A 16927-nucleotide genomic window follows, 5' to 3' on the forward strand; every position below is an offset into this window, starting at 1 on the left:
GAGAAAGAGAGAGAGAGCGAGAAACATCGATGCATCAACATTGATGGGGGCTGCCTCCTGCACGCCCTGCTGGGGATCAAGCCCAAAACCCAGGCATGTGCCCTGACCAGGAATCGAACCCGGAACCTCTTCATATCTTGATACATGGGTTGACACTCAAACGCTGAGCTACATTGCCCTGGCTGAGATTTATTTTGTTAAGAGGGTAATTGATGGGAAGAAGAAGGAAAAAAAAAAAGGAAAATCACTGTATTAACTCAGATGTTGCAAACTCATGGACCATGGGCCTGACCAGCCCGGCCAGCGTGGTTCAATGGTTGAATGTGGACCTATGAACCAGGAGGTTCGATTCCCAGTCAGGGCGCATGCCCAGGACGTTCAATGATTCTCTCTCCATCACTGATGTTTCTATTTCTTGCTCCCTCTCCCTTCCTCTCTGAAATTAAAAAAAGGGGGGGGGGAGAGGTTGGGGGTTAATGGGGAGGATGAGGACACATTTGTAATACCTTAACTAATAAAAAAAATAAAAATAAAAAAAGAAAGAAAAAAAATTTTAAGAAAAGAAAGTGGGCCCTCACCAGATTGGCTTAGTGGATAGAGCACTGACCTGTGGACTGAAGGTTCTATTCCAGTCCAAGGCACAGAGTTGCAGGGTCGATCCCCAGTGTGGGGTGTGCAGGAGGCAGCAGATCAATGATTCTCTCTCATCATTGAGTTTTCTATCTCTCTCTCTCCATCTCTGAAATCAATAAAAATATATTTTAAAAAAGTAGCCTGATCACATATTTCATTTAACCCACAAAGTATATATTTTTTCTTTTTTAAAAATTTATGGATTGATTTGAGAGAGAGAGAGAGAGAGACATCAATTTATTGTTCCACTTATTTATGCATTCATTGGTTGATTCTTGTATGTGCCCTGACCAGGGATTGATTGATGTTTCTATCTCTCTCTCCCTCTCCCTTCCTCCCTGAAATCAATAAAAATATATTAAGAAAACAAACAAACAAACATCAATGATGATAGAGAATCATTGATCAGCTGCCTCCTGCACACCCCCTCCTGGGGATGGAGCCCACAACCAGGCATGTGTCCTTGACTGGAATCGAACCTGGGACCCTTCAGTCCGCAGGCCGATGCTCTATCCACTGAGCCAAACCGGCTAGGGCAACAGTTTATCCTTGTATTATTTTCCATATGTATTATTTTTTCCTTAGGAGCAACTGTATACCGACTCTTGCCGGGCCCTGCATTGGTGCTCAGCGGTATGCATTTCTGTTGGGGGGATGGCCCGGAGCCGAACTGCTGGGTGACCAGTAAGTCAGCACAGACTTCCGCTCTGGTGGCGCTGGCAGATCCCCGGTGACGGCGCCCACCTACCTCCACTAACTACTGGGCTTTCCACTCGCCTGCCTTCCACCCGCGTTACTGCCCGACAGGGCCCCGAAGGCATTGGGGGTTGTGACTCCCAAGCCTTCAACAGCTTCTTTGAACCCCTAACCCTTCTCTCCTTTTCTGAAAAGAGTGAAGAGCGAATGGCTGTTCGCCAGGGTACCCGCTTCTCCCTCTTTGCGATTCTTGGTTGGGAATCCTTTATTTCAATATTCACGTCTTCCTCGGGCTGAGACCTGGAGGTGGGGCAGGAGTCAGCCAGACCCGGAGGGGGTGGGCGTGGGAGGGAAGGACTGGGGAGCATCCAGGCTGCGGGGAGGCCAGGTCACATTAAGTTTTCTGGAGGCCACAGGGAGAAAGAAGGAGAGAAGGTGTCCGCACCGCCTGCTGGGGGGCTTTCCGCGGGGATGGGGGTGGGCTGCGGGCGGCGCAGGTCCAGACGCGGAGGGGCCTGGAGAGCACAGCCGGCTTCCCGGAGGAAGCTCGCCCCCCGCCCCCGCCCCCCCGGCCGGGAGGCCCCGGAGAAGTGCCGGGAGGACTCAAAGAAGTTGGTCTTGATTGGCGGGTGGGAGAAAGGGATGAGGCCGGGGGAGGGGAGAGAGGTGTGCGCGCTACTGTCATGTAAATAGCTCCTCCGGGCAGGGCGGCTCCGGGCCGATTTAAACCTCCCGCACCTGGGCGGTCCCAGTCTCAGCGCGCCTTCCAGCCCCGCCGCTTCCCCGCCATCGGCTCCTCGGACCTCCCGCGCGGCATGGCCCCCAAACGCCCGTCCTCGCTCCCGCCGCAAGCGAAGAAACCCAAAGTGCCTCCAGCCCCGAAGCCGGAGAAGAAGCCGGCCCCTCCGGACGTGCCGAAGGGAGGTGGGTGCCCGCGCCGCGGTCGCTGGGGAGGGAAGGGGTGTGCGGAGACCGACTCTAAGTGATTTTCTCCCCCTGCCTCGCCTCCTTCCATCGGCTGAGCTGTGATCCCGGGTTCCCCTGGCGGGATTGCAGGCACAGGGTCGCGTGGATTAGGCTTCCCCGGAGAAAGAGCCGAAGGGGGAAGCTGGGAGACCCCGAGCACGTGGGCGCTCGTCCCTGCCCCCACCCCACGCCAGCACCTACTCCCAGCTCGTCTCCCAGCCCGCGGGCTTCCGGGATCCCCTGCCTCGGTCCGTACCACCGCCCGCCAACCTGAGGCTGGGGGAGACTCGGGTGACTCTTTCCTCTCTCGCACCCGCCACAGCCGCGGGATCCTTACGTGTCCGGGTGGTCCTACCTCCAAAGCCTCGCATATCCCTCCACCTCGCTTCCCTGCTTGGCCGCCGCCGGCCCACATTCCGGTTACCTCCTCCTCCTCCTCCTCCTCCTCCTCCTCCTCCTCTCGCTTCCAGCTTCCTCCTCCCTTCCAGCCGCGCAAAGCCAATCACGTGACTCCCCGGCTTAAAACCTTCCTCTTGCTTTCCCATTGCCCTGAGGTGTAGACTGAGATTTCCAGGGCCCCGCCCCTCGGGTCCCAACCCCCACCTCCCGCCCCCGCCCTCTCCAGGTGCTTGCCCCCTCCAGCGCCGTGTACCTCTGTTCACCTCTTGGGGCTCTGTTCTCCCCCTGGGACCCTGACCCCCACTTCTTACCTCTCCCTACCTGTGCGAGTCTCCTGGTTGCCCAGCTCTCTGCGGAAAAGTCACTTCTTATCCGCACACAGTCTCCTTTGAGCTGCGGCTGCCGGGCTAGGAGTTTCCTTTTTTTTTTTTTTAATATTTTATTGATTTTTTTTACAGAGAGGAAGGGAGAGAGATAGAGAGTCAGAAACATCGATGAGAGAGAAACATCGATCAGCTGCCTCCTGCACATCTCCCACTGGGGATGTGCCCGCAACCCAGGTACATGCCCTTGACCGGAATCGAACCTGGGACCCTTCAGTCTGCAGGCCGACGCTCTATCCACCGAGCCAAACCGGTTTCGGCGAGTTTCCTTTTTTTAAAAAAACGTGTTTTTATTGATTTCAGAGAGGAAGGAAGAGGGAGAGAGAGATAGAAACATCAATGATGAGGGAGAATCATTGACTGGCTGCCTCCTGCACACCCCCACTGGGGATGAAGCCCGCAACCCAGGCATGTGCCCTTGACCTGAATGGAACCTGGGACCTTCAGCCCGCAGGCGACGCTCTATCTACTGAGCCAAACCGGCCAGGGCTAGGAGTTCCCTTTTGCCCTTGCAGCTCCCGGGGTCACCCCAGCGTGGCCCTTACATCAGTATTTTGTGATTGTGGGTTTCATGTCTGCCCCTCGCCCCATTAACCCTTAACTTGGAGGTGAGGGCTGCGTTTTGCAGACACACAGCTTGGAGCTGGGCACAAAGTGGATTGTTCTGGTGATTAGGCCTCCCTGCTAGAGCGGGGATGCGGTGGGGCCTTCATGGGGGATGGGTTTGGCTAGGTGGAAGGCAGGATGGCATTGTCCTAGGAAAACCTGACCGCAGGTTCACTGGGGAGGGGCTGGGGCTAGGGGTCTGAATCTTCCTAATTTGCAGACTTGGCTGAGGTGGAAGGAGCAAGAGTCCTCATCCAAGTGTTCCTAGGGATGTGCTGGGGGACATGGCAAGCCTCCTGCCCAGGGTGGCAAAGCTGAAGGGCCAGGGTTTGAAACCTGGCTTTATCTGGCTGTGACCTTGTTGGGCAAGTGACATGGGCTCAACATTTACCCAGTTCTTAGGCTTGTTGTGAGGTGGCTTAAATAGAAGTAAGCCACTTAGGACCCTGATTGGCACAGACTCTGGGCTCTTGAGATGGGTAAACGCCTTCCTACTTGTGAGCAGCACAGTGTAGACAGGGCTCCCGGTCTCCTCCCGCTGAGCATCTGAGAATTCACGGGACCAGGAGGTGCACCGCAGTCACCCAAACCCAGGTGACAGCTCATGCCATTCACGGGGCACTGATCTGCCAGGCACTGTGCTGCGAAGCACTTCTCTGCCCGTCAGCCCTCACAACGGCAGCACTCGGTGGGTAATAACCCCATTGTGGAGATCAGAAAGAGGAGGCTCAGAAGTGGGTGTTTATGTGTTGGGTTTCCTCTTCATCCTGGGACACCGCGGCACTGCTGGGAACACCAACATCTCTCTGTTCCAATACTTAAGCCATGGGCTTCTCCTTCAAAGAAAGTGGGAAGGAGAGGAGAGGGCGGAGTTCTGAGTGAGGCCAGGCGTGTGTTGGAGCCGGGAGGAGGGCACTGTGGATGAATTATCTCTTGGTGTGTCCAATGCCACTCCCTTATTTACTGGAACTTTTGCCCTTTTTCTTTCTCTTTCACTTCCTCGTGTGTGATCTTGCATTCATTTAAATTTTTTTTTCCTTTTTATTGAATTTTGGGTGACGCTGGTTAACAAAATTATACATATTTCAGCTTCGCGTGCATCTGGAGTGCAGTGCGAAAGGTCAGGGGGAGGAGCGGGGTGCTCCGAAGGGCTGGGGTTGTTGAAGGCTCTGTGGAAACGGGTAGATCGGCCACGGAGGGGATGCTGTGGGTCACTGGTACCTACCTTTGAACATGCTGTGTGTGGCTGCAATTCTCGGCACAGTGTTTTTCAGGATGTTTCATCCTATTTGTAGGTCATGCAATCATTTCAGTGGCGTGCACCCTGATCTAAAGAAAGAAAATAGAAGATTAAGGGCCACATCACACTTAGTAAGGGGAAAGCATTGTTTTGTGTGTATTTGTGCGCCGGGTTCTTGATGTCAGTTGCACCTCTACTGTGGGTCATGCCCCAAATGGAAAAACTCTGTCGAAGAGCAGGCGCTTGCTCTCCACTAGCCTGGGTGAGAATCTTGGCTCTGCCACTTGCATAAAAAAACTTGCTTTTATCTGTACAATAAGGATATTGATACCTGCCTGTGTGTCATGAGGATTGAATGAGAAAAGGCATGTGCTTATCACAGCCCGTGGTCGAGGATCCATGCTTCAGCAATGCTCTGGAGCCTGGTATTTCTTTCCAACTCAGTAACATCACAATGGTGGCAGGAAATTGGCCATAGTGAGAGTATGTATACACCACCAGAATCAGCAAATGCTGCAAATCAGGGTTTGTTTGTTTGTTTTTTTCCTTCTCTTCTGGGATCTGATTGTCAAACATTTAATAATACTTCTTCCTTTACACCTGTGCAATTGGGATAGGTATGGATGGAGCTGGACTCGATTGAGATTCAGGTTTGGAAGGGAAGGATTAGATGAATTTCTGGGTTTTTGAGTGAGTCCCCAGAAGATATTTGTATTCTGTACCCATGGACTGGATGCCAATTACTTAACATTTATTGATCACTCACCACAGACTATCTTGAGCAATAAAGAAAGACACTGTGCTTGTTGGAAGGCAAATGATCCAATCTCAAATTCTGATTACAAATGCCCAGGGAAGCTTTTTAAGGTCCATGTCTAGGGGCCCTGGAGGAAGGAGTCGAGTGAGGTGCATTTGCATTACCTAGAAAGCATTATTTTAACAGGAACGCCTTGGCCCTACTTAATGGTTCAAGACCTGGCCTCTAAAGCAGGCCTTTGTTGGTTGGCCCTATCATCTGGGACAGGGCAAAATGAATGTAACACCTTTCTATTGGTCAGTTGTGTGGCCCTAATGAGGTGCACGCTGCACTTTGCCAGGACAGGGGCCCTAGGTAAGGTTTCCAAAAGGACCCACTTCCCTGCCTTCAGAGGACTTCTACTTCAGTTCGGCCCTGTTTAGATGTTACCATTGACCCACGTCCCATTTGTCAGCCTTCTTTGCATTTTATCATTTTATAACAAATAGGTTGGGAGGGGAAGTGACTTGCCCAAGGGCCTACAGCCTGCTGGGCAGAACTTGCACTAAAAGCCAGGAAAAGGCCCTGTGAGTGAACTGGACAGCTTGGGGCTTTGCAAAGCCCGAGTGAGTAAAAATAGCAGTTTCCCCGTCAGGAAGGTAGGATGGAGGCGCTCCCTCCTCTCCCCCACGGAGGGATGCCCTAGCCTTGTCCCGGGGCGCAGAGCCTGGGGTGGATGCATTTCTGGGTCCCCATGCTACTACCAGGCCTGCCCTTCTGGGGGGCTGCGAACTCCCCTCCGCCCTGCGGAGAAGGGAGGCCGCTTCGCCACCACGTGATGCGCTCGTCCCGGGGGCCTGCGCGCGGCGCGGCAAGGCCCCGCCTCTGGCCGCTGCGCGCCGTAGCGCGCAAATGTCCCGGGTCGGGCTGGAGAAGGGGAAAGCGGGGGAGGGGAGCGCGGCGCGGGGGGCCGGCCCCGTACGTCGCCGCGTTCCTTCCTCCCGCCTCTTCGCCAGGCCCTGTGTCTCCTCGCCGAGGCCCCGCCCCCTCGTCCCGGCGCCCCAGCCAATGGCCGGGCGGCGCGAGCCACTCCGGCCGGGGGTGGGGCTTGCGCGCGGGCCTGGCGCGCCTGCGCTCTGCTGCCCGCCCCTCGCCGAGAGGAGGAGGTGGAGGAGGAGGCGACTCGGGGAGAACGAGCAGCGAGCTGGATCGCGGAGCGTGAGTGAAGGAGTCCAGCCGCTGGCCCGCCCGCCGCCGCCTCCCCTCCGTAAGCAGTAGCCCGGGCCGGGGCCCGGCACGCCGCCCCAGCCTCTCCCTCGTCGTCAGGCCGCGAGGGCAGCGCGCGCAAGGCAGGGGGAGGGAGAACGAGCGGCGCGGGAGGAGGCGGCCGGACCGAGCGAGCGCCCGCGCGCGTGTGGCGTGAGGGGAAGCCGCTGCCCGCCCCCTTCGCCTTCCCTTCTCTCCCCCTCCCCGCTCCCCCCCCGACCGCGGAGCAGCACCATGTCGGCGCCGGCGGCCAAAGTCAGTAAAAAGGAGCTCAACTCCAACCACGACGGGGCCGACGAGACCTCAGGTGAGGAGCAGGCGAGGCGGGGGCCGGCCCGCGCCGCCATCTTCGCCGCCCGCCCGGCCCGCAGGCCGCCGGTGGGGCCCCGGGGGCGCTGGGCGGACGGGCCGGCGCGCGCCTCGGCGCCCTTTTTTGTGCGCGCGGGGCCGGGGCCGGGGTGGCGCCGCGGCGGCGGACGGCGCTGCGAGGCGGGGGCGCTGCGGCCTGTTCGGCGCGGGCGGAGGAGACCCCCCCTTCCTCTCCCCCCTCCCTCGCTCTCCTCCCCCTCCCTCCCTCCCGAGAAGCCTCTCTTTATTGTGCTCCGCCATGATGCCTCGCTCCCATCAGCCGCCACCGCCGCCACATGGTGCGGCCGGACGCGGCCCCGCGCCCGGGCCTCCGCGCGGCTCCCTCTTTGCGCCCGGCCCGCCGCCGGCGGCCCCGCGCCCCCACCCGGAGGCCTGCCCCCGCGCGACCCCCTGCCTCGAGCTGTGTCGGGGTGGGGGCGCGGGGAAGCACGCGGCCAGCCGCCCGCGGGGCCCCGGCCGCCGGGGAGGATGCTCCTGTCGCCCCGGGCGCTCCCCACGTGGGGCGGCCACCCCGCCGCGGCCGCGCGCTGAGCCACCTGGCGCGGCGGGCAGGGTGCTGGGGGTTCCTGCCGTGGCTCCTGCAAAGCCTCCCGCCTCCTCCGGGAAGGGCTTCTCGGCGGGGGGCTGCGGACCCGGGATGGTGGCCGGAAACGAGCCGCGCGCTCGGGGCCCTTCACGCCCACTTAGTTTATCGGTTTTGCCGTCTCTGCCCGACAAAAGGGCAGCTTTCCCGCAGCGCGCCTCCTTTTCTTCCTCCTGGGGCTCCCAGTTTTCTGACTTCATGCTTGACTCCCTGTAAGTGTTGGGCCCTCCTGAGATCAGCCCGCCTGGAATGGGGCTGGAGGGGTGAGGAAGGTCAGACAGGAGTCTCGGGGTTCGCCTTCTAAAGAGGAGAAGGGGGGGGCTGCGATGGTCCGTGTGCAGGGCCCTGTCTGTGTTGCAGTTGTGGGGACTGAGCGGTATTTTCGGCTTCCTATTCGGAGCGATGCTGCCGTTGGATGGATGCGCGGGGTCCTGGTTTTTAATGTCATTTGTTGCTTCCCATAGTTTACTTAGCAGCTGGTGTTAGTATATTGCAGGTATACAATGTGATGAATAATAAACACTTAGGGATTCCCGGATAAGGTGTATTCCTTGCCTTTCTTAATAGAAACTTTAACGATTAGTCTCTTTGTAATGTAACTCCTAAAAAGTGCTACAAGCATTTTGAATACCTAACAGATAGCATGATTTGTGAATTTGTCAGCTACCTGCATGAACACGTGGAGGGCATGCCTTGTAGGCAGTTTTGTGTGTGTGTATTTTTTTTTACAGCTTTATTGATATAACTCAGAGACTGCTCATATCAGGAAAGGTAGATAAATATAAATGCTTCTAATTAGTATTGAGTTTTATGCATCTTTTTCTTGCAGAAAAAGAACAGCAAGAAGCGATTGAACATATTGATGAAGTACAAAATGAAATAGACAGGTAAGGTTTTTCTTAAATTCTAGACGTTTTCTGAAACACATCTTATGGTAATATTTGAAACTGTGGTCAAATCTCTATCCACTGGCTAAGTGGAGATGGTTATGATAGCGGAAACATGAAATCAGTGTTATTTTTCTGCGAAAGATTGTAGTCACCAAAAAGCTTTTGATGAAAGTACATTGACTTTGTAAAGATTGCATCTCCTTTTAAAGGCTGCGAGTTGTCTGAATTGCAGTGCATGGACTTCTGACAGTTTAGCTTTATTGCATCAGTGTTGTTCTGACTTGATTAGCAGTCTTTCCCCCCTTCATCTGCCTGAGGGACACCGAATTGAGGTTTGCCTGGTAGTAATTGAAGTAAATGTACAGCGTTACCAAAATGCTTGGTTTGGGCACCTAGTTAAAGAACTGCCCATTATTGAGTGCCTAACCCAGATCAAATTGCCAACTTAGTTTTGACTTGAATTTAATATGGGTACAAAAATCTAGATGATTCGGTTTATTATAAATGTGTAGTTTGCCCTTTTCTAAAGCTAACAAGAGTATATATTCTGTAGTCTCAGCAATTTTTGTGTTTGTCAAATACCATCATTGTCAACATGTCTTTTCATTTGCTTCAGACTTAATGAACAAGCCAGTGAGGAGATTTTGAAAGTAGAACAGAAATATAACAAACTCCGCCAACCATTTTTTCAGAAGAGGTCAGAATTGATCGCCAAAATCCCAAATTTTTGGGTAACAACATTTGTCAACCATCCACAAGGTATGTTATCAGCAGAGCATTACTAAAGGAGGATGTCCACTTGTTAAGGAGTAGAGGAACCTTGGTTGAGGACTTGGTCCAACATGTTGGTTACACATAGAGGTTGAAACACAGAGAGGGGAGGCTTATAATTAATGTTTTCTGTCTATTCAGAAGAGTCTGTATTCTAACTCAGGATTTGTCTTTAATTGATAAAATGATGTTGCTAGCTCTGACACTCTGAGCCATTTGGTTTTCAGTTAATGGATTTATGAAACAAGATGCTCACTAAATTAGGAAAAATTTTAAAGCGCTTTAACAAGCACTTCAGTTGCTTAGTGCTTGTCTGTTTAATATTCATTTGGCTTATAATTTGCTGGTCTAGTGTCTGCACTGCTTGGGGAAGAGGATGAAGAGGCGCTGCATTATTTGACAAGAGTTGAAGTGACAGAATTTGAAGATATTAAATCAGGTTACAGAATAGATTTTGTGAGTATCAATAACTCTTGTTTGCCACTATGGATATTTTAACTTGATCTTTGGTTAGAAGAGCTGTTTGTATTGATTTCTAATCCTCTATTTCTTATAGTATTTTGATGAAAATCCTTACTTCGAAAATAAAGTTCTCTCCAAAGAGTTTCATCTGAACGAGAGTGGTGATCCATCTTCAAAGTCCACTGAAATCAAATGGAAATCTGGAAAGGTATTTGAGAAATTGTTTGGCAAAAATATTTTGTATATTTTGGTTTAGTTGAATCATTTAACAATACTTCGTGCTTTGGTAATGTGTTATGCAAATCCTTAAAATACAAGAAAAATTCCAATCTGGCCAGGGTGGTTGAACTTCGGCCTGTGCACCAAAAGGTTGCCGGTTGGATTCTCGGTCAGGGCATATACCTGAGTTGCAGGTTCAACCCCCCAGCAGGCATGTCTGGGAGGTAACCAATCACTCTCTCCCATGGATAGAGGTTGCTCTCTTCTCTCTCTGCTCTCTTCTTTCTTCTCAGCATGTCCTAGGATGAGGATTAAAAAACAAAACAAAAAACTACAGTGTCTTTAAGTCAAATACAGTAGTCTGGAGCTCTCATAACTTGTGCAGTGCAAACTTTTATAGAAATTGACTAGTTTTTGTTTGTTTCTTAATTTATGATCGAGCTCTTCCAATGGCATGCCACTTCCCAAAATCCATTTATTCCCACATTTAATTAGTAAATATTTTTTAAATAACACTATGTTGGACTGGTTGTTAAAGTGGAACTAATTTTATGAAAAGATGGTACCTTTTCAGGAAAACCTTGTCATACAAATTTGACAACAATCTTTCTAGACCTAGAATTCTAGGGCCTTTTCTCTTTATATTTTGTAATTTCTCATAAATAAGAATAATAGTTTGATAATATATTGATGTATATTTTTTGTTCTCCTTTGGGTTAAAATCTTTCTGTTTGAATTATGGAGGACTTAGGTTTTGTAGAGAGCCTACATCAAAACTTCTTCCATCTTCATTTAGGATTTGACGAAACGTTCAAGTCAAACACAGAATAAAGCCAGCAGGAAGAGACAGCATGAGGAACCAGAAAGCTTCTTTACCTGGTTCACCGACCATTCTGATGCAGGTGCTGATGAGTTGGGAGAAGTCATCAAAGATGACATTTGGCCAAATCCATTACAGTACTACTTGGTGAGTTGAGTGGTCTATTATTCAAGGTTTCACTTGTCTTAGTTGTTTGAAAATGAGTTCTTAACATAACTTGGTTTTTTAAGGTTCCTGACATGGATGATGAAGAAGGGGAAGGAGAAGAAGATGATGATGATGATGAAGAAGAGGAAGGGTTGGAAGATATTGATGAAGAAGGGGATGAGGATGAAGGTGAAGAAGATGAAGATGATGATGAGGGGGAAGAAGGAGAGGTAAGTCCAGAAAGATAATCTTTGCAGCCATGTTATTTTAGAGGTTATATATATTGTAAAATGGGACTGACTCAACTAATTATGGGAGGATTTGTAGAAGAGATAAGCTATTTTGTTGTACAAGATTGGGAGGAATTTTGATGAGATTGTATCAGTGATTTTTAACTTGTTCTGCTTTTGTGGTTGGTTTTATGACCACACAATCCTGTCCTTCCCTAACCAGTACTTTAATGAAAGTGGTATGGATAGTGCAGCTGGTCATATTTGGAGAAATCTCCCAAATAACAAATTTACATGTTTTAGATTCACTATAAAATTCTTGCAGTCAGACTGTGTTTTGGATTATTTGGTCTGAAAGATGTCTAGTGATTTGGTTAGTGCTGAAAAATTAATTTATCTGGAATAAAATCACTGGGTCATTCAGCTAAGATTTGAGCATAGGTTGTGATATATAGGTCTATAAAATTAGATTCTTCATAGTGTTCTGTGGAGTTCATCATGGTTCCTATGAATGTTGGGAAATGACTTTAGAATTAACCCTAAAGATTAATTGCCTGCTTTTTCTCCTTACAGGAAGATGAAGGAGAAGATGACTAATGAACACTGATGGATTCCAACCTTTTTTAATTTTCTCCAGTCCCTGGGAGCAAGTTGCAGTCTTTTTTCTTTTTCTTTTTTCTCCCCCTCTTGTGCTCAGTCGCCCTGTTTTTGAAGTCTCTTTTCTCTCCTTTACACCATGGTTCTCACCTTATTTGGGGGGGATGTACCTTGAGCAGAATACAGTGGGAAAAGAATCTTTGCCCCTTTCTGTTCCAAATTCATTTTTATCCCTTCCTGTCTCAAGAAAAACTTAATGGAATCAACACCACCGTGCTCTGTGGGAAAAAAGAAAAACCTTCTGCTCCCTTAGCTCTGCTGGGAGCTGGAGGTGGCTAGGCCCCTGTGTAGTAGTGCATAGAATTCTAGCTTTTTTCCTCCTTTCTCTGTATATTGGGCTCAGAGATTACACTGTGTCTCTATGTGAATATGGACAGTTAGCATTTACCAACATGTATCTGTCTACTTTCTCTTGTTTAAAAAAAGAAAAAAAAATTTTAAAAAAAGGGGGGTTATAGAAGGTCAACAAAGGGTGGGTTTGAGATGTTTGGGTGGGTTAAGTGGGCATTTTGACAACATGGCTTCTCCTTTGGCATGTTTAATTGTGATGTTTAACGGACATCCTTGCAGTCTAAGATGACACTTTTAAAATAAAATTCTCTCCTAATGATGACTTGAGCCCTGCCACTCGATGGGAGAATCAGCAGAACCTGTAGGATCTTATTTGGAATTGACATTTCTCTATTGTAATTTTGTTCTGTTTATTTTTAAATTTTCTTTTTGTTTCACTGGAAAGGAAAGATAATGCTCAGTTTTAAACGTTAAAAGTGTACAAGTTGCTTTGTTACAATAAAACTAAATGTGTACACAAAGGATTTGATGCTTTTCTCTCAGAACAGATTTCAAGTTTGACTTGTATAACGTATTGTCAAACTTGGTCAACTCCATATTTTATGCGCACTTTGCAGGAGGATCTCAGGGCTATGTGGACTGAGTAAAGGGGTTTGAATCCGTGTATTAATGTCTCCATAGCTGGGAAACATCATGAGTACAGTTTGTTACCAGTTTCTGAAAATTTTCAAATCATTTGGAATACCAGATTGCTCAAACTTAGTTCTGAGTATGTTGTACCTTTAGTTTTGTATATCAAATTGGCATTTTTAAAAATGGGTCTATATTTACCTGGATATAATAACAGTGCCTGCCACCACCACCAGACAGACCTGGTGCTCTAATGCCGAGTTACACACGGGGCTATTGCTGGCGTGTCCTCGTTGGCACTATAAAGGCGGCCCAAAAGACAGGCTCGCAGAGTAAGAAGTTCATATTGCTGGTTAAGAAACTCAGGTTAGGCGTACTTTTGTCTCAAGTACCAGCTGTTTAGCTTACCGTTCTCCAATGAGACCCGTCTGTGAATCTGGGCGAGATGATGGACTGTTTGCTAGATGCCATTGTGCATAGAACAACATTATGAGAAGCTACCTAATGCCTAAGCTTTTTAATGCTGTAAAGTATAGTAGCTGAAATTAAATGCCAGTTAACTTTTTCAGAGATGAATTAATGGACAGCCTGGTCAAATTCAGAGCTATTGGATGTATAAAACATTTTATAAGTGGAACTATTCCATCAATAGGCAAAGTGTAATAAAACCTATCTAGATGGATAGTATGTAATTTCTGCACAGGTCTCTGTTTAGTGAATACATCACTGTATACTGGTCAGGAATCTTGCTCCAATAAAGGAACATAAAGAGTTTTTTGACTGGGGTCATTCTCCTTGTTTTGTAGAGAAATGTTTTTTGCATTTGGACTTAGATGATAAGCAAGTTTTTGTCTTATTTGTGTTCATAGTGACAGGAAGTGGGGAAAACGTTAAATAGTTAAGCAGTAAGTAGAGCACAGGCAACAGCTACACAAAAAGGTATGTATAAGACACAGAAAAAGGACTTAATTGGAATATAGCAAGTACCTGAGGGGTGGGGGAAGTCACTTTAATTAATACACATCAAGGAAGCCTGTGGTTTTTTACAGTTACACCTCACCAAAACTGGTTTTTATGTACTGGTGAGATTGTGGTATGGCTAGGTTATAGGTCACATGATAACATTTTGTGAATTAAATAAAGTCACTAAAGGTAACTTCTTCCTATTGAGATTCCCCTATGCCTGCAAATCTTTGTATAGTGTTAGGCTGTGAGTAAACTGGCAACATTAGGGTACTGGAGAACGGCTACAGAGTAGTGTGTGCTTTGTGCCCAGTAGCAGAGAGTTCTTGGATTGGCCCTTAGGCAAGGATATATTGGAAAGTGCTAGATGGATGGCTCAAAGTTGCTTTGGTACAAGGACATTTCAAAGCTGTTTAGTTTCTCCCTAAATTGATATGCTCAATTTAGGAGGGGACCTTAACTAATGAATTGGAGCATAGAGGCTAGTAGCTTGTAATGTGTCTTTACATTAATTTTCAAAACCTTGAGGTTCTATTTTAGAGCATCCCTCCAGTTAAGGTTAACTTTGGTTTCTCCAATGATGCCCTGGTTTCTAGAAGATTATTCCCTGACCTACGTAAACAGGTCCTCACTATTTCACCCAACCCTGGCTCTAAAATGTAGAGTTTAATTGGTCCACAGAGTACTTGGATGTCCTGTTGAGCTGACAAATTTGCTTTTCTTGGGCTAGCTAGTTCGGCTATAAAAGGTATGACCTTTTGGGTATTTAGAGGATTCCTGGACAGTTGTGTTTCCGAATTAATCTGGCAATCTATCATTCTGCTTTATGGCACAATGGCTTCATGGTTTCTCTTGGTCCCAGAAACATGTTTTTTCTGCCTTTTTTTGTTACATTCTATGATTATTTTTTGGCTATTTACAAGAATGGAATTCTGTTGTAAAGGGTAAAGGAGACTCAGGATTTCCTGAAGATTGAGTCAGGATCTTCAGGAGTAGTCTACAATTGTTTAAAGAGGACATGTTGCCTAGCTAGTGTTGCTCCTCGACCAGTGAACCAGGAGGTCATGTTTACATTCCCAGTTTGGGGCTCGGTCCCTGGTGGTGGGTGTGCAGGAGGCTATCAATCCATGATCCTTTCATCATTGCTATTTCTCCCTCTTCCTCTCTGAAGTCTATAAAAATATATTTTAGAAAAAGAAGCACATCCTTTTAAAAACAAAGAGGACATCTTATTTTGAAAAGTCTGTCCACCCTAGCAGTGACCATTTCCTTTTGAATATCTGGCTGTGCTTATTGGCTTACGAATTTACTTTTTAACAGGTCTGAAGGAAAAGACAAGTTTTGTGATTAGAATAAGAACAGAGAGGACTTTTCAGAGGAGGGTGTGTGCTGGCTTGATCAGTTGGTGACATTGTGTACTCAGATCCTACCCGAGGGAGGCGAATCTAAATGTAGATGGATTGATGTTTCTCATACTGAAAGAGTATAGAAAGGGAAAAATGTTTCCTACGTACCCTGCTAGGAATTTAGGTTCCTTTCAGGTTGATAGTAATGTAGTTAACAATATGATGGATGTTGAATGTAAACTTCAATTTTGCTAAGAATGAAAATTTCATGAATTCCCATCACTGTCACACAGACAGTACAGCTAGCCGTCCGCTCAGACTCCCATCAGGTTTCCTTCCCTGTAGGTTTGACCAGCCTGGGGCTCACTGAAAAGGATGGAGTCTACTTTCCCTTGGTGACAAGCAGTGGAACAGTTCAAAGAAAATTTGGAAAGTAAATGCCAGTTCTTTGACATAGGTCAGCTTTCTGGCTGCAGAAGTGAATGAGTGGTCCTCAGGCTGGGAGTTAGACCATAGTTTTGCTGGTTCAATTCATGGTCTTCCCACTAGCCTACAACCTGCAGCCAGAAGCTGGTAGTCCTGACTTCCCTTCCAAATTACGGTTAATTACATTAACCTCCGGGCAGCTTGATAACAGCCTCTTACGTGTTAGCGTCGCCCTCAGTATCAGTAAGGGAGACGTCCCGACATGCCTCTGATTGTGAAAGGCAGGCTTGTCCCCCACTGAACCAAGTTGCCTTTGCAGTTGGTGATGCTCCTCGGTTGAGGTCCCATTGCAGGGCAATAACCCAGGGTTGTCCCTGGCTTGCCGATGGCACTATTTCAATATTTGACACTTCCGGGATGTGGCTCCTGTGGCACAAGGTGCAGGTGAGGACAGGATCCCAGGAAGTGGCTAGACTCTAGAGGCTAGGCAATAAGGCACCTGGATTCCCTCCACAGGCCAGCCATGTCCAGTGCGGCCCGGGTAGTTACCTTCTGAGACAGCGGCAGTCCGCAGGGTGTCCGTGTGTCTGTAGACGGGCCTCTCAGGACAGAGGTGGGCAATGGCTGCTGAACCAGAGCTCCAGGTGGGCCAAGTGGAGGCACGAGGGACGTTCGATGCTGTCCCCTGAGATGGGCTTCGGCACCACCTGGGTGAGGCGTCACTCTGTTCAGACGTGGGGGCCACCGGTTTGGGATTAGCCCTTCCGACGACCTCGGAGAGGAAGCCGTTGAGGGGCGGAGCCTGGCGGGGTTGGGGCGGGGGGGGGGGGGCTGACCCGCCCGCAGTGGACCGGCCACACCGGCAGCGCCCGCGGTCAGCAGGCGGCGCTGACCGCGCTCGGACCCGCCCCTCCGAGCACGCGGCGGAGCGACCCGAGGACTCCAGCCGGCGATGCCCCTTCCTGCCCTCCTGTCCGGGGACGCGGGTCAGTGTCCCCGAGAAGAGAAATCCCACGGAACCTCGGAGCCGGGGGTGGTGCCGTGGCCTCGGGTTCGCGAGTGGAGCCCCGAGAGCCGACCTGGCGCGGCCGAGTGGCGGCGCTGAGTCCAGGTCCCGGAGGCCCGCGGACCTCGGGAGGGGGCGCCCGCTCCCGCCGCTCCGGCGCGGCTTCCCGGGAAGTTTCAAGTTTTGAAAGTC

General features: G+C 49.5%; 2 protein-coding genes across 3 annotated transcripts in view; one reads left to right on the forward strand and one right to left on the reverse strand.

The window, feature by feature from the left end:
• Nucleotides 1–2757, reverse strand: part of DYNC2I2 (dynein 2 intermediate chain 2) — a 39482-nt gene extending 36725 nt beyond the window's left edge. The window contains exon 1 of the mRNA XM_081103923.1: nt 2651–2757. Coding sequence (XP_080960049.1) covers nt 2651–2710 — 60 coding nt within the window. The 5' untranslated portion in view covers nt 2711–2757. The remainder of the gene's footprint in view (nt 1–2650) is intronic.
• On the forward strand, nt 1976–12885 carry SET (SET nuclear proto-oncogene). 2 transcript variants are annotated; one of them, XM_081103926.1, is made up of 8 exons: nt 1976–2253; nt 8707–8764; nt 9384–9526; nt 9891–9994; nt 10095–10208; nt 11016–11186; nt 11270–11416; nt 11990–12885. In XM_081103926.1, the coding sequence occupies exons 1-8, from the start codon at nt 2145–2147 to the stop codon at nt 12011–12013; spliced, it is 870 nt and encodes a 289-aa protein (XP_080960052.1). In that variant the 5' UTR covers nt 1976–2144; the 3' UTR covers nt 12014–12885. The 2 variants fall into 2 exon arrangements, with proteins under 2 accessions (XP_080960052.1, XP_080960053.1); XM_081103927.1 differs by lacking the exon at nt 1976–2253 and adding an exon at nt 6594–7232.
• Nucleotides 12886–16927: the final 4042 nt, after the last annotated feature.

Source organism: Myotis nattereri (genome assembly GCF_964212035.1).
Source record: "Myotis nattereri genome assembly, chromosome: 12".
Taxonomy (NCBI): domain Eukaryota; kingdom Metazoa; phylum Chordata; class Mammalia; order Chiroptera; family Vespertilionidae; genus Myotis; species Myotis nattereri.

What these genes read in the sequence shown, in the direction of transcription:
- SET (XM_081103926.1), top strand. Translation starts at nt 2,145, where the DNA reads ATGGCCCCCAAACGCCCGTCCTCGCTCCCGCCGCAAGCGAAGAAACCC. An exon ending in TCAAATGGAAATCTGGAAAG is followed by an intron (nt 10,209 to 11,015) that starts GTATTTGAGAAA and finishes ATCTTCATTTAG; the next exon opens with GATTTGACGAAACGTTCAAG. An exon ending in ATGAGGGGGAAGAAGGAGAG is followed by an intron (nt 11,417 to 11,989) that starts GTAAGTCCAGAA and finishes TTCTCCTTACAG; the next exon opens with GAAGATGAAGGAGAAGATGA.